Source organism: Pollicipes pollicipes, unplaced genomic scaffold (assembly GCF_011947565.3).
Source record: "Pollicipes pollicipes isolate AB1234 unplaced genomic scaffold, Ppol_2.1 Scaffold_3447;HRSCAF=4054_pilon_pilon_pilon, whole genome shotgun sequence".
Classification (NCBI taxonomy): Eukaryota; Metazoa; Arthropoda; class Thecostraca; order Pollicipedomorpha; family Pollicipedidae; genus Pollicipes; species Pollicipes pollicipes.
Genome location: NW_023596297.1, coordinates 17,597,013 through 17,612,096, shown reverse-complemented (window position 1 = coordinate 17,612,096; position 15,084 = coordinate 17,597,013). Strand labels below are relative to the sequence as shown.

The following is a 15,084-nucleotide window of genomic DNA, read 5'->3' as shown; positions in this document are numbered from 1 at the left end:
GCCGGTTTTTGCGCAGGATTAGTTACGGAGTCCTGCTTTTCGCCCTTCGTGAATGACGTAAGTTGAAGCCACTTAAAAAGTACTTTGGTAGCTTTGAAGCACATTTTTGCGTGCAATGGAATTTTCATATATGGCGGAATAAACATACCTTATACACATTAAGTAAATGCAGGCTACTAAATAATACGTGTTCTTAAAATTTATCTCAAACGTAAAAGCGTTGCTATAGAACTCATGTAACGTAAATTAAACGGAAAAAATTAACAAATTTTAGCGCCTTGACTCCTTTTATTCGTAGTTAGTTTTGTCTCATATCGCTATGAAAAGTGGTTAACGCCAAAGGATTCACTTCTGGCGCAGACAGACCCTAGCTCCGTCGACAACGTAATGGGTGTCGTGCTTGTAGTGGCATGTCCTGGTTGAAATTTCGCCTCGGACGGTCTGAATAGGCAACCCGTAAGCACAGGCGCCGTGGGTACAGCACTAGCCGGTGAGAAGCGATGCGCTGTGGTTGCGGCTGTAATGGTGCCGTCGCTTGGGCCCCAATTGAGGGTGCATGGAAAGTCAAAGTAGCGCTCTCTGTTAAGATCAACGAGATGCTGAGTAATTTTGGTATGTTGAAGCGTCTGGGTGCATACGTGGTTGTTCATACTCCAGTAGATTGGTTATATATTGTCTGTCTGATGATTGCAAGTGCACGTGTAGTTGAACTATGTCATTAACAGTTGCTGTATCAATTCTCTTTGCCCTTAGTACCACGAATGTTTCATATCAGGAAGGGATCTAAATGCAATGGTCTCAGGACATCTGCATGTTAGTATATTTGTGGATGCTACATTGCATTACATCTGTATGATAATTGCTTTCATAATGTCCTATTCCAATAGCAACCTTTCTATGGGTCAATATATTTTTGCAATTGTAAAATATACATATTTAGGCATATTAGCAATTGACTGAATGTCACAGTGAGCATCCTTTAAGGTAGATGCTCAATTCTAATAGAAGTTTCAAGTTTTTCACCTTGAGTGATGCATTCAACCCGTGTTAATCCATCAAGCGATTTGTATAATTTGGTGTACTTGACCATCTGCTTGTTAAAAAGATTCAAACTTTTTTGCGTGTGGACATTACATGACTGCATGGCCGAAGCAGCCTAAAGCCTCAATTTCTGGTACGGTTTCTTGTCAGCTATATGTATTAGGTGCATTTCTTTTGTGCCCTGTGGCATAAGTAAAAATGGATGATGGCCATTTGGGATTGTAGAACTAATACAATTATATAGGTTTTGCATGCAGTGTTGGCAATGCTTGACAAAATGGTTAGTCTAAGCTTGTGTTTGGGCTGAATAGACAATATGTGGGGGCTAACTTGGTGCAGGTGTTGTTGGTGCACCTGCAACCAAAAAAGTTGCAGGTGTAAAGCCTGTTTTCTGGCCAAAGTTCTTGTTTCCCCGCACCTGCCACATACATTGCCTTTGGAAATTTCAACTAAAAATAACCTCAGTTTTAAATGCATATTTAAAGCTCAAGAACAACAGCAATAGTGAGCTGAGGTCTAAAAGAGGGGAGTCCAAAGCAGCCATTTGGTAAACATTGGGTGTAGTCCTGGGGACACTGCCATCAGCAATAGCCCCAGCACCTCTATCATCAGCTATAATCCTGTCCCCCTGCCATTGATCATAGCACAGCTGTCCTGCCATCAACTGCAAAATTGCCAGCACTGCCATTGGCCATGACCCTGGCAGTCCTGTCATTGGCTGTGACACCTGCGGCCCTGTCATCAGCCATAACCCCTGTGACCTGTCATCATCCACAACTCTGGCATCCCTATGATCAGCCGTGACTGGTGGCCCCATCATCAACCACAGCACATCAACCTCTGCCCTCCCCTTGGTTGTGCCCCTGTAATCAGCCATGACCCCTTTGTCTCTGTCATCAGCTACGCCCGGTGGCTCCTCAATCAGCCATGACTGGCATCCCTGTCATCAGCCTCAGTCCACTGGTCCCGGCATCAAATACGGCCTCTGGTGTCTCCGCCATCAGCCATGACTCCGGTGTCCCTATCTGGACCACTGCCTGTCAGCAGTGGTCCAGTCAAAGTCATGCCTGGGTGTCTTCATCATCAGCCACAACTCTGGTTGCCCCGTGATCAGCCGCGACTTCCGGCGCCCCCATGGCATCTGGGGCCCCTCTAATCCCAAAGATTCGTAGCTACCCACTATGTTTTATAAAACAAACCTAAAATGAGAGATAAGTAGCTGTTTTTGTGGTGCTGTGATTTCCTAAAATGCAACATGATGAAGCTAACTGGGAAGTTTGTAGGTATTCATGAAAGCCTTTGTGTTGCAGGTTACCAGCCATGGATAGCATGGCTCCCGGCCACCCCATCAACACATACAATGGTGAGGAATACACACAACTGATGTCCTATATGCAAAAGGTTCTGGTCAGTACATATGTATTTGTGTGGTGTAGACACTGTTGTGTGGGTGGTCAGTTAATAAAAATAACTTAATGACTGCAAGACCCATGTGTAAAATGCAGGGCCATCAGCATCGCCATCTCGCCCAGCTGGCGAGCGGGGAGGGGCGGTGCCGGTAGGCGTAGGTGAGTGCTGCAAACGAAGTTGGAGGATGGTCAGTAAATTTATGACACTAAGATGGCGGGAAGACTTACACCTAGGTGCCATGTTCGTTTCCTTTGCCACCTGGAGGAAATACCTGCGATATTTCAAAACAGTGAAAGAGCCTATGGGAAAAACGCCATGGGAGTCAATCTTGGATATCAAATTCCGAGAGGACCAAGCGTACTGACAAGCTTAGCTCACTCATCACGGCACAATATAAAACGGGGACAAAGGCAGCAACCACACAAATCTGGAGAGCATGCTGTAACAGTGAACGTGTTCAAATTGGGAGCGATATGTTGATAGGTCTAACTTTTGAAGGTCGGGTTCGGTGTAGTCGTCGGCCGAGACGGTCACCAGTCACGCGGCGCTGCGGCCGCCAGGTCTCAGTGAGGACGACGAGGATGACGAGGAGGATGAGGAGGAAGTGGCGGCCGCCGACGGTCCAGAGGAGGACGCCAGCTCCAGCGGGGACGAGGCCGAGGAGTGCCCGGTGCCGGCCGCGCTGCCGGTCGAGCCCGGCTGTGCGGCTGAGCAGCGCGCCGCCGGCCTCTCGCGGGAACTGTACCAGGGATACAGGTGAGGCACCGTCGGGCGACCACGTGATGCTGCGCTCCCCCGTCCCCTCGTTATGTCAGGTTACCGGGGGGGGGGGGGGGGGGGGGGGGCGGGGGCGGGGGCGGGGCAGGATCGCCCCGATGCGGTGCGATACTGGTCCCCGCCACGAGATGGAGCTGGAGTACCACGGATAGGCCAAGGACGAGCGCGAAGTGGTTCTTATGCCTCCTAGCTCATGCTGGAGATGTTTTTGTGCTTCAGGCATATAACCGAAATATCATTGTGTCTATTTGTTCATTCTTCTGGTTATTTTACGAGGAATAAGTTTATTAACGCCGTCCTATCTTAGTAACCAGCTAAGCTTGTGCAGGCCGGCCCGACCATTTTTAGTCGCGGACATTTGTGCGTGTCTGTCATTCGCTTATATTGCCCGGTCGTGCCACGGATTGTGACGCTTCAGAGTGCTGCGGGAGTTGATGTCTGCGGCGAATCGCACTTTCAACTGGCCGTTCATGAACGCTGTGAACGCCGAGGGCGCACTGTGGGACTACAAGACAATCATCAAGGAACCCACCTGGCTCAAGAAAGGTAATGTACTTGCAGTGTCCCAATACCGCTCTGCCGGCGTTCACACTCGCATTATGCAGCGCGCTGTGTGTTGTAGCAGCTTCGGTCTAGCCTCTCCCGAACGTGTCTTTGCAATGTTGCGTGACGATAGTGCTGTTGTCGTAGTTCAAACCGTCGCGGGTCGCCACCTGGATTCTACCTTACATGGACCAGCCGTTCCGTTGCACTCCCTTTGGCGTGCGTGCGGCGGTGACTGTCGCTGCTCGGAGCTGGCGGCGGCTCGGTGCCAGCCGGCCGCTGACGGACCGTTCGTGCCGCCGCCGCAGTACGGGACCGCCTGCTGGACGGCGCCTACGCCTCACTGACGCCGCTGTTCCGCGAGCTGCGCCTCATGCTGCGCAACTGCTACCGCTACAACGGGCCGCAGCACAGCATCACGCGGCGCGCGCTCCGGCTGGAGCAGACCATGGAGCAGCTGATCGACCAGATGGAGCCGTGAGTGGAGCAGCGGGGCGTGGTGGCGGCGCGGTGCTGAAGAATCACGCATCAGGAATTATCGAGATCGAGAACCGCAAATCATCAAGGATCACGCCCGGCCGAGCCGGGCGTGATTTTGGGCTTAGCCTCGCTAGGGAGAGGGGGCGGGGGAGGTAGCGCCGGGGAAGTAATGCCCGCCGACGTGGCCGACGATCTTAGCCGTCACTTCGCCTCAGTTGGTCCGAAAATCGTGGGTGCCGGTAGTGTAGTGTACTGCCGGTAGCGTACTGCCCGTCTGGGAAACCAGAGGTACAGGGTTCGATTCCCCGCGGTGCCCGCCCTTCCTGCCAGGATGAGAGGCAGGCGACGCCATATAGCCTCAGCAGCTGAGTGCGTCGTACAACCCCAGTGACATGACATGGTCCAAAAATCGCGGCCGAGCTGAAGGCGCGCAGCCATGGCGTCCCGCCTCTCCCTCCGAGACCATCGTGCCTAACCACAGACCAGCTAGTTGTATACCATGTGATCTCGCCCGAATTTTCGAAGGCTGTGAGTGTATTGTCTTTATTTAGAGCTGTTGGAGTCGGTGGTATGCCGCTGCTTGCGCCGAAAGCTTTTGCTGGCACAGGACGTCACCTATGTCATGTGGTCAATTCTTCCATCGTGACCCGGGTGGTCACCTGTGCTTAAAAGTTAATTTCGGTTCTTCCACTTCACAAGTCCGGTGCACGTGACGTTGCCAGCAATGTAAGGTCTATGTCAATTTTATCTATATTTCCGAAAATATCCGAAAAGGTGGTGGACTGAAACTGCTGACTGCTGACTGCAGCTGCGGCAGGTGGCGAGAGGTGGTTCACTATTCCTCCCCCTTTCCCACGGTGTCCCTCAGAGGTCCCTGGTGGATCCATTCCTTTTCAGCATCTTCACTAACGACCGTTCATCCTACCTGCCCCCGCGCGTCTGGTTTTCCTCACCGGTGATGCCTAACTCCCTGATTCCTTCCATCCACGACCACTTGTCCGCCTTGAAATCCCGTCGGGAGTAAGCCATCCTTGCCCTCCAATCCTACTTCACTGTCAATTCCCTGAAGATGAACCCTACCAAGAACACCCTTGTTCTAGTCGGCACGCCCCAGGCCATAAAAAAACCACCTTACCAAATCCTTCATCTTCATCCTTGTCCAACTTCATAATAGCCCCTCGCCGTCCGTGATGATGCTGGGAATGACCGTCGATGGTACCCTGTCCTGGAGGTGTGCATATCTAAATTAGTAAAATGGTGCGACTCTTTCCTTTTGCCTGTGCAAAATTCGTCATCTCACACCCGAAGCACGTAAGCTTCTTACCCAGATCCATATTTTCACCACATCCTGTACTGCCTCTCAGTCTGGAGCGGGGCTGCTACCTGCTATTTCGGCCGGGTGCGGAGAAATCGGGAATTTCGCGACAAGCATCGTCTCGGAGACGAGGGGGTCCAGATCATATTTCACCGGTCTTAAGGGCGCTGGGCTGGCGCGGGGTCAATGACCTTGTTACGTGTCACGACCACATTGGCGTCTTCAGGGTCCTAAACGACCCCCGCCTGCCCTAGTGGCGGTCTGGTTGTTGCTCACCTTTCGGACCGCTGTGAGCGCATCACGAGATAGGCGGTGGCCGGCGCTTTGGAGCTGCCCCCTTCCCGGCTGTCTATGGCGCCTAGGGTATTTTCCTAATGTGCGGCCTCGTTCCGGAAACACCTGCCGCCGGCCGTCATGACCTCCCGGAGCCGTGCTGCGGTCACGTCTAAACTTGACCATTGTGAAAAGAGGATTCTGTTTAACTTTGCAAGTCTTTCTCAAGCTCTTGACGTGTCATCATCAGCGCCGCATCTCCGTTTTTAATCGCATTTCTTGTAACCCATTGACTCGGATAAAACATTAAGTCACACATATGTAACAATCCGTAGTATATGCATGGCATGACATGAGACCGCTGTTCGCCGGTCGGCTCCGACCACGGACGTCCGCTGCCACGCAGCGGCTAGGCGACGTCTGACGATTCTTTTCCATTGGTGGGGTGCGCGTATCTCTTTTCTTTTTACCAGTTCCAATTTGATAGCGCCAGTTCTAAATTGGAAACCGTGTGTTTAGCGTTACCAATGGCACGTTTCCGATTTCCTTGCACTATTAGCTCCAGATGCATTGATGGCCGTATCTGTGTGTGTGTGTGTGTGTGTGTGTGGTGCGTGCGTGCGTGCGTGCGTGCGTGCGTGCGTGCGTGCGTGCGTGCGCGTGTAAAGCGTCATCATAAGTATTGAACATGACAAAACACCAGGACCATTGGTGTGATTCTATTAAATCATGATCTCTACCACCGGAAGGTATCCGATATGGAGCCTGAATGAGGCGGTCTGAAGGGTCATGCTGCCTCGTGTCTGACGTCGAGCCGCGCGTCCGGTGTCAGTGGCTGTGGCGCGGTGCTGACGACCGACGTGTCCGCCCACAGCGACCTGCGTGACCAGTGTACCCTGGAGGCGACCGAGGGACCGGAGGCCGTGGTCGACACGTCACTGGTCAGCCGGAGACGCTCCGCTAGGGGCAAGAAGCGTGAGTGGGCCGGGTCGCCGCCGGATGCTGACCTGTGCAGCTGTCGCTAGATCAGGGTTGGGGGTGGTGAGGGTCCGCTCTGGCTCTTGGACGATGGTCTGGTGTCACCCAGACCTCGTCGACACGTTCATTGCTTTGCTAAGATACGGACAGGCATATCTTCCATCTGCTAACGTCCTGACTTATCCACATGTGGCAGTCCAGCGGCGTGGACCATTGTGCTGAGTGTTGCCCACGCACTTCTCTTATACTTGGCACTCTCGTGGGCCCATGAGCCAAATCACATCGCCGGTGGACGGCCGTGAGCGGTGCGCATGAGTCTGTGACCTGCCTCTCTGACCCACTCCCTCGCTCTGGCAGCCACGTACTTCTCACACGTGCTGCACGCGGTGCGCCACGAGCGCGCCGAGCGGGAGAAGGCGTACCGGCGTCAGCAGCTGGAGGCGCGCCGGGCGCGGCTGGAGCGCCGCGAGCTGCGCATCGTGCAGTGGGAGGCGGCGCTGCTAGCGGGCCGCCACGGCGACCGGCTGCGCGCCATGTGGGAGGTGAGTCACCGCCGCCGCTGCCGCTGCCGCTGCCGGCCAGCCGCAGCGCTGTGCTGCCGCCGCACCGCTGGCGATGGTAGGCCAGACGCTGGGGTGGAGCGGCCGCACGGGGGGGGGGGGGGGGGGGGCACCGGCACGGGCTGCCAGTGGACTGCAAAAAGTCGATTGTTTGTGCGACGGCGCTGGGCTGGCGCGAGCACGAGCTACCGTCACGCTGCGTTGCGCAAGGGCTCGACAATGCTGTCGGGCGTTGTCGAGGCTCGGTGCTCTTTGAAAGCCCTCCGTGGCAGGCTGCTGCACACTGCCTACCGGCGCGCACCAGGATGCAGTTTGTGTCGGGAGCAGGCTGTTCACTGTAAACGGGACTAATCATAAGATCAGTGTAGATCAAGACAAGTTTTCAATCTGGATCAGGGGGAATCACAGGCTGGTTAAGCTGGGGATACTCAGGGTTAGATAGCGCACGTGACGTCTGGAGGGTGACCGGCCGTCCGTGCTCCGTCAGTTTCCGCAGCTGGCGCAGTTCGTGCATCTGAGCCTGCGCGCCCTGAACATCCTGGAGGTGCCGCTGTACGAGATGGAGCGCATGCTGCTGGTGCCGCAGTCCTCCGAGACGCTCGCCATGTTGATGACGTCATTGGTCAGGTGAGTCACTGCTGTCATCACGGATGTTGCTCCCACGGACCGTGGTCAGACAATCGGCAGATACCGCGGGCTTTGGTCAGACAGTGGGCAGGTTGTTGTCAGCGATGACGGCTGCTGAACATTTGCGGCATCACCGTTCGTGATGGTAACAACCGGCACACTAGCTGATACCGTGTTGCGAAATCGTGTTTTGTTTATCTGCCGTCTCTCGCACGCCAGCTGAGTCTGGCGGTGACTGCGGAACCGGCGTGTTTGAGCTGCGCTGTTCGGGCCGTGACGTGGGCTTTTTCGTGTGTCCAGCTCGCCGCTGGTGCGCATGAAGCTGGCCGACCTGCCGCCGATGCCGTACCACATGTGGACGGCCAAGCTGGCGGCGCGCGTGCAGCTGTGGTACCGGGCGTACGCCCGCGAGCGTGGGTGCACCCAGCGCCTGCTGGAGACGCAGGGCATCGAGCCCACCTTCTGGCAGGTGGTCGGCACCTCCAACCCGTTCGAGAAGCGGCTCTTCCACCAACTCAGCTTCTACGAGCGCGTCTGGATGGTCAAGACCATGTGCGACTTCCTCTTTGTGAGTATGGCTGGGGACGGAGCATCGTTCGGAAGTGGCTGCTCTTCGTGGCGTTTTGGGTTTGGGGTGTGACTTAGTCGTTACGTTATCGTGACATATGTAAAAGAAATGGTTTTTAAATGTAGATGCCTGTGGGAATTCAATTCCCGTAGTGAAGTGTTGGAGAGCGCAAAATGACCTTCATGTTGGCGCGCCCTAAAACGCCAACTATCAAGTGTAGTGTTTGCTCAGATGTTACTGTGCCAAAGTTAACGACAGGTAATGATTTCGTTGAAGCATTTGAAAGGGGTTGACCGGTGGGTCATGCCCTTTCAACTTGAAGCGAGTTAAAGTTCGGTAAGTAATCAAACGAAACTTCCAGGTGGCTCGACCATGATAGATTGACGGTTGTCCTCGCCCTGACGCCGACCCCTGCGGCCCACAGCACAGCCACAAGTCTCTGCAGGACTGCGTCATGGAGGCGGCCACGGCCGAGCCGCGCGAGACCGTGGTCGGGCGCGACCGGCACGGCTTCGAGTACCTGCACTTCCCGCAGCTGCTGGTGCGGGACGTGCGTCTGTACCGCCGGCGGCCGTGGCGCGCGCCCGAGCCAGATCACGGCGGCGGCGGCGGCGGCCCGCCCGCTCCCGCCTCGCCGCCGCGCCTGGTGGCCGCCGGCCAGCGCTGGACCAAGGCCAAGCTGCGCCAGCTGCGGCGGCGTCTGCTGGAGCTGCGGCGGCGGCACGGCGGCGGCGGGGGCGGCGCCCCCCGTCCGGCCGCGCGGTACACCTGCCTCAGCCGCGCGACGCCGGCCGGCTCGGACGGCGAGAGCAGCGCCTCTGGCGGCGAGCAGGAGCAGCAGCCGGCGGACGCCGGCAGCGTGCGTGACGTCCAGGACGGCGACTGGCGTGCGCCGGTCAGGCTGGCGACGGGCCGCGGCCGGGGCCGGGGCCGGGGCCGAGGCCGGGGTCGCCTCTCCGGCTCCCGCACCGGCTCCACCACGCCGAGCACGCCGGTTAAGCCGGCCGACCCGGTGAGTATCTGACTGGTCGCGGGGCACGGTGCCGGCCGGAGCAGTGGCAGACGAACGCTGATGATCGCCCGTTGGTCGCTGCTTTTAAGGATTTTTCCCAAAGCCCACATCGGCTGCACTAGCTCAAAGTGGAACGCGTTTCGGGCGCTGTTCTTGTGAGTTTAGTCTTATGTTAACGGGTTATAATAAGCTTGCAATTTTACCTGGCCTTTATAGCCATTTTAATTGATGCTTTGAGAGGCTACAGGATCAACAGACCCATGTGCTGGTCTTGTGGCGTGACACTGGAGACGAGTATGTCTGGACGATGGGAGTACGCCTGGTTGAGTTTTTTTTTGGAGCGTTGCCACAAAGCCTTGCGATGTCCTGATGATCATTTGTTTGCAGAACTCGTGTCAGTTTTGTGGGCTGTCTGTACGCAGTGAGCGCGCCCGGAAAGCTCACCGCTGCTTCCAAAAGCAGGTGAGACATGTGCTGCTCTTTACGCCGTTTCTCTGACGGTAGCGTTGGTTCTGCATTTGTGGGTGTTGTATCCTCACTGCCAGCATGCCTGAATGCTGTAGATGGAAAATGACGCTCGAACCTACCCTATACTGTACATCGAACGTGCCTCTGTAGCCACACTTAATTCGAACGTCCCGAATTCTCACAAGGCTTTGGCTAGATTCCCAGCGGCGGTGCGCGGCGGCGGTGCCAGGTGCGCGGCGTCGTGTGCTATACCCGAGCGGTCGCGTGGATCGCTGCGTTGACAGAGTGATGCCTCGCACTGCACGTGCTGACGGAGTGTTGTCCTCCCACGCGCAGGCGGCGTTGCAGCTGGAGGATGAGGAGTCGGCGCGCTCGCAGCGTCCGAGCCTGGCCGGCCGCCGCTCGCCCAGCGCCGAGTCCCTGCCGTCGGCGTCGGCTGCCTCGGAGCCGGACGAAGACACGAGGATGTCGGCCGCCGACGAGGACTCCCGCCAGTGGGACGACGAGGACTCCCGCATGTCCGACGAGAACGAGTCGCGTATGTCAGTGGCCAGCGACGAGGACTCGAGGGTGACGAACATGGATGGGGAGGACAGCGTGTCGCACCTGCTGGAGGACGGCGAGAAGCCGGCGCCCGTCAAAGCACCGCCCACGCCTCCAGCAGCATGCCATGCCGGTCCTCCGGCGATCACTGCGGACGACGACGGGAGCTGCGGGGCCGCCGCCGGCCTGACGAACGGTCAGCCGGAGCCGGCAGTGCTGGCGAACGGGCCGACAGCGCCGGCCGGCAGCGAGCCGTGCCTTAGCGATCGGACCGAGCAGGGCGCCCGCGGTGACGGGCCCAGCCCGCCGCATGGCGAGCACCCTGTCCGCCGGCACGGCGTGTCCGGGCCCGGAGGAGACACGCCATCCGAGGGCGGCCGCGGTCCGCCGGGCGGGTCGGAGTCCCCCGAGGTGCCATCGACGGCGGCCGGCGACACGGGCCGGGCCGCCGAGCTGGGGGAGGAGCGTCCGGCGGCCGTGAAGACGTGTCCCACTGACGCGAAGCCCAGTCCGGACGGCGTTAAGGCGGAGTGGGGCGTTGTGAAGTCGGAGCCAAACGTCAAGGCCGATCAGGACGCCGTGGAGTGCTGTGTTGATCGTGTGAAGGTTGAGCATGACGGCGTGGAGTCGAATCCAGACGGCGTGAAGAGTGAGAGCGACGCCGCGAAGCCGAATGCCGAGTCGGTCAAGGCAGAGCAGGAGCCCGTGCAGCCGACTCGGCGCAGTGCTGGGATGGACCCCGACGCCGTGAAGCCGAGTCCGGCTGGCGTCGGGCTCGGGATGGACGCGGCGCAGGCGGAACCGAACGGCGACGGGGACCTGGGGCCGCCGCTGTCGGTGCCGGAGCCGGTGGCCGAGCCGGACCACCTGGCGTCGCCGGACGCCGATCAGTTCCAGCTGGTGGCCGACTCGTTCGACGCGCTGCGCCGGCTCATCGACTCGTTCAGCCCCGAGGCGGCCGAGGCCAGCGCCGGGAAGAAGGTGCGTGCGGGGCAGGGCCGAGTGGCTTGTCTCACGCGCCGCACGGCGAGTTAGCAACGTACGGGACATGCTCTTCCGGCCGCGCCTTGCCGTGGCGGTCCGAGTGTATGGTCGCAGCAGTTCGCGGGCTTCGAAAGTTACGCGCAGGGCCATGGCGATGCCGCCGCTGGACTGCCACGAACTTTGTGCTTTTCGAGCAATGCGTGGGCTTGCTTCACGGTGGTCGTTGTTCTGCCCCAATGGCGCCATGCATCCGCTTCGCGCCGTTAAGCACCAAGACGACTGCCACACAATGCCCGGTGTTTGAGGGATGGTTAGCATGATTAGCACATAGCACACACATAGCACATAGATAGCACATCTTCTTGAGGGATGGTTAGCATGGATTCGAAAATTCTGCCTTGTGTGATGTCAGTGGTTAGATGCCACAAGATCGTATTGTTGTGTGAACTGTCTCCTGCTCGGTGTGGTGCGGTGACTGCTGTGTGTGTGGCTGCCACAGCGGAAGTCGAAGCAGCCCCAGTGCGAGGTGGAGCTGCACGAGGAGTTGAAGAAGATCCTGCAGGAGCTGGAGCCGCTGGAGGCCAAAATAAACCAGTCCGTCCGACGCATGCGCAAGAGGCTTTGTCAAGAGTGGTTGAGCTTCGTTAGGAGGTAAGGGACATATATCGGTTGAATTATGGAGCAATGACTGAAGCAGTTGGAGCTGATTGTACACGATTTCGCACTTGCCGTACATAAATGTAATTCTTAAACATAAACAAAATTAGCTGCCTGACTGCTGTTTCCCCTTGCTGATAACGTTATGGCATGCAAGGACAGTGTCGTCTGCGGTGGAAGTCCCTGGGTATGGTATGATGGGATGCTGGTGTTTCGGGAGATCTTACTCCGATCAGTGCTAGTAACGGGGGCTGGCGTACACGGTGTGCAGAAGTTAACAGCCACGACATAGCCGGCACCGCCTCCGCCGCACTCCGGTGGGACGTCGTTTCCTGTTGTATGCTATGGCTACCGCGGTATGCTGTTGTTCGGAGCGAACATTGGAATCACGATCAGATTGAACCTTGAGCTGAATTTGCGACGTCTGTGTTGTGGCGTGGTGTGCGGTGGTGAGACTGCTTGCGTCGGTCGCCGCTTCGCCAGTGTCCGCTGTCCGCCTTTATCAGAACCTGGCCTTGTGCTTGTAATAGAGCTGGGCCTGTTGCCTGTATCAGAGCCGTCGTGTCGCCTGTATCTGAGCCCGGCCGGACGCCTGCATCAGAGCCCAATTTCGCCTGTATCAGAGCTCTCGTGCCGCCTGTATCAGAGCCCTCGTGCCGCCTGTATCAGAGCCCTCGTGCTGCCTGTATCAGAGCCCGGCCTGACGCCTGTATGAGAGCTCAGTTTCGCCTGTATCAGAGCCCTCGTGTCGCCTGTATCAGAGCCCGGCCTGACGCCTGTATCGGAGCCCAGTTTCGCCTGTATCAGAGCTCTCGTGCCCCCTGTATCAGAGCCCTCGTGCCGCCTGTATCAGAGCCCTCGTGCTGCCTGTATCAGAGCCCGGCGCCGCCTGTATCTGAGCCGGGTCTGACGCTCAACCCGCACGCTGCAGACCGCCCGACTACCGGGACCCGGGCGAGGCGGCCTGGCGCGAGCCCAACTCGGAACCGGAGCCGACCCCACGGCGACGACCGCCGCCACCGCCGCCGCAGGAGCCCAGCCCGCCGCCGCCCTCGGATGAGGACAGCTGCGACGGTACGGCAGGGTGACGCCCGCTCCCCGGGCAGGGCGGCGCGGACAGGCTTCTGACGATCCCTCCTCTGTTTTGAGATTGATTTATGGCTAATGTGGCCTTAGCTAGCATGCAAAGGTTACATGGGAGATGATAATTGGCTGCATTTGTAACAGTGGTCCATATATATATATATATATATATATATATATATATATATATATATATATATATACATGAATGCGAAGTGATGCCACACGTGTTGCGAAGCTTCAATAGTTTTGCTAGTCATATATTATGGTTTTATTGTGCTGTAGCACTTTGCATGTTTAATGACACTTCGCAGCCCATGTGCTCCAAACTATGAACATTAGTGTCGATGCAAATGTTAAGGATGTCTGCACAGCTTGTTGCCAGTCGGCGCCTTACCAGTCATGGCGTCCGCGCCGCCGCGCCGCGTGTCTAAACCTGGCCTACCCTGTCGGATCTCATCGCTGACGGATCGGCGGACTGAGCGGGGCGTGCGTGTCCGCAGAGGAGGGCCGTCGGCGGCAACGCAGCAGGCGGTCAAGCTGAAAACGTCCGGCGCCCGGCCAGCGGGGCGGCGAGCGGTCGGCGAGCGGTCGGCGCGAGCCCTCCAGCCGGACAACGGTCCGCAGGTCAGCTCGCGCGGCCGCCTGCGCAAGGTGCGCAAGATGGACGACTTCTCATACGAGGCACGAGCTGGCGCCGCCACCGCCTCCGCCACCGCTGCCGTCGCCGCCGGCGCGCCGGGAGCGCGCGTCGCCGCCGGCCGCGCGCCGTCCGCCACCGAGCCTTCGCCGGCTTGGAGCAGCGACGTGGCGCTGCTGGGCGGCCGCGGCGACCGGCTGGCGCGCGCCGCTGCCGCTCAGCGCGCGCGACCGGCCGGCTCGCCGACCCCGTCGGCGCGGCTGGTCCGGCCGGCGACAGGTGCCAGCCCGGCTCTGCCGTCTGCCGGACCGGGCAAGCGGCGCTTCGTGGTGCGAATGGACAAGGACGGCCGCATGTTCATGGAGCAGCTGGTGGGTGGCGCGGTGCCGCCGACTCTCAACCGTCTCCCACTACCAGCGGGGCGGGGCGTCGCCCCCGGCCCGGCTGCGCGGCGTTTCACTAGACCGGCGACCGAGGCCCTCGAGCCGACGTCGAGAGGGCGGGACGCCGCCGAGCCCGACTCAGACGGCGAGTCGCCGCCGCGCGCCGCCGTCGCGCCCGCAGGAGGAGGAGGAGGAGGAAGAAGCCGCCGCGCCCAGTTTCGACCCGCGACCGGTGGTGGTGGAGCCAGTCCACGTGCGGTCGGTGCCGCTGGACCACGCTGACCTGGTTGGCCGGCGGCGGCTCGTCGTCGCCGTCACCGCCTCCGCCGCCTCCGCCGCCGGCGCCCCGGGCTCGGCAGCCAGGCGCCGTCAGGCTCGCCCGGCCGCCAGTCCGGCCGGCCGGTGTGCGGATGGTTCGTGCGCCGCTGCAGCCCGGGGGCCTGACCAGGCTGGTCCGTCCGCAGCCGAGGGCGCCGGCGCCTCGCGAATGGGACGGCCACCTCTGCGCCGGCGGCTCCGGTCAAGGTGTTCCGGCCTCTGAGACCTGCCAGCGCCGTGAGGGTGGTCAGTGTGCCTTCCGGGCAGGCGCGGGGCGCGGCGGTGATGGCGCCGGCCGCCAGTGTCATGGTTTCTGTTGCCAGCGTTGCGACTCCGGCCGTCATGTCACGGCCATTCTGCTGCCAGTGTCGCGGCGCCGGCAGCCAGTGTCGCTGTCACCGGCAGCCAGTTGTCGCGGCGCCGG

The 15,084-nt window shown here is 58.9% G+C and overlaps 2 protein-coding genes and 1 long non-coding RNA gene across 3 annotated transcripts; all 3 read left to right on the top strand.

The window, feature by feature from the left end:
• The first annotated feature begins 387 nt into the window (after positions 1-387).
• On the top strand, positions 388-7,321 carry LOC119092214 (bromodomain-containing protein 3). Its single transcript, XM_037215190.1, has 8 exons — positions 388-490; positions 2,352-2,404; positions 3,012-3,207; positions 3,647-3,774; positions 4,080-4,248; positions 6,714-6,814; positions 7,175-7,271; positions 7,303-7,321. Exons 2-8 carry the CDS (start codon positions 2,362-2,364, stop codon positions 7,319-7,321), a joined length of 753 nt encoding a protein of 250 aa, XP_037071085.1. The 5' UTR covers positions 388-490; positions 2,352-2,361.
• A 22-nt stretch (positions 7,322-7,343) lies between these two features.
• Positions 7,344-11,241, top strand: LOC119092213 (uncharacterized protein KIAA2026-like). Its single transcript, XM_037215189.1, has 7 exons — positions 7,344-7,359; positions 7,865-8,004; positions 8,305-8,572; positions 8,997-9,135; positions 9,514-9,584; positions 10,500-10,724; positions 11,233-11,241. The coding sequence occupies exons 1-7, from the start codon at positions 7,351-7,353 to the stop codon at positions 11,239-11,241; spliced, it is 861 nt and encodes a 286-aa protein (XP_037071084.1). The 5' UTR covers positions 7,344-7,350.
• Positions 11,242-11,536: 295 nt separating this feature from the next.
• Positions 11,537-13,280, top strand: LOC119092065 (uncharacterized). The gene is made up of 3 exons (XR_005093494.1): positions 11,537-11,576; positions 12,079-12,230; positions 13,168-13,280. It is a non-coding gene; the product is annotated as an uncharacterized LOC119092065 (long non-coding RNA).
• Positions 13,281-15,084: the final 1,804 nt, after the last annotated feature.

What these genes read in the sequence shown, in the direction of transcription:
- LOC119092214 (XM_037215190.1), top strand. Translation starts at nt 2,362, where the DNA reads ATGGATAGCATGGCTCCCGGCCACCCCATCAACACATACAATG. An exon ending in GAACTGTACCAGGGATACAG is followed by an intron (nt 3,208 to 3,646) that starts GTGAGGCACCGT and finishes GTGACGCTTCAG; the next exon opens with AGTGCTGCGGGAGTTGATGT. An exon ending in CTGATCGACCAGATGGAGCC is followed by an intron (nt 4,249 to 6,713) that starts GTGAGTGGAGCA and finishes GTCCGCCCACAG; the next exon opens with CGACCTGCGTGACCAGTGTA.
- LOC119092213 (XM_037215189.1), top strand. An exon ending in CCATGTGCGACTTCCTCTTT is followed by an intron (nt 8,573 to 8,996) that starts GTGAGTATGGCT and finishes TGCGGCCCACAG; the next exon opens with CACAGCCACAAGTCTCTGCA. An exon ending in CGGTTAAGCCGGCCGACCCG is followed by an intron (nt 9,585 to 10,499) that starts GTGAGTATCTGA and finishes GCTGCCTCGGAG; the next exon opens with CCGGACGAAGACACGAGGAT.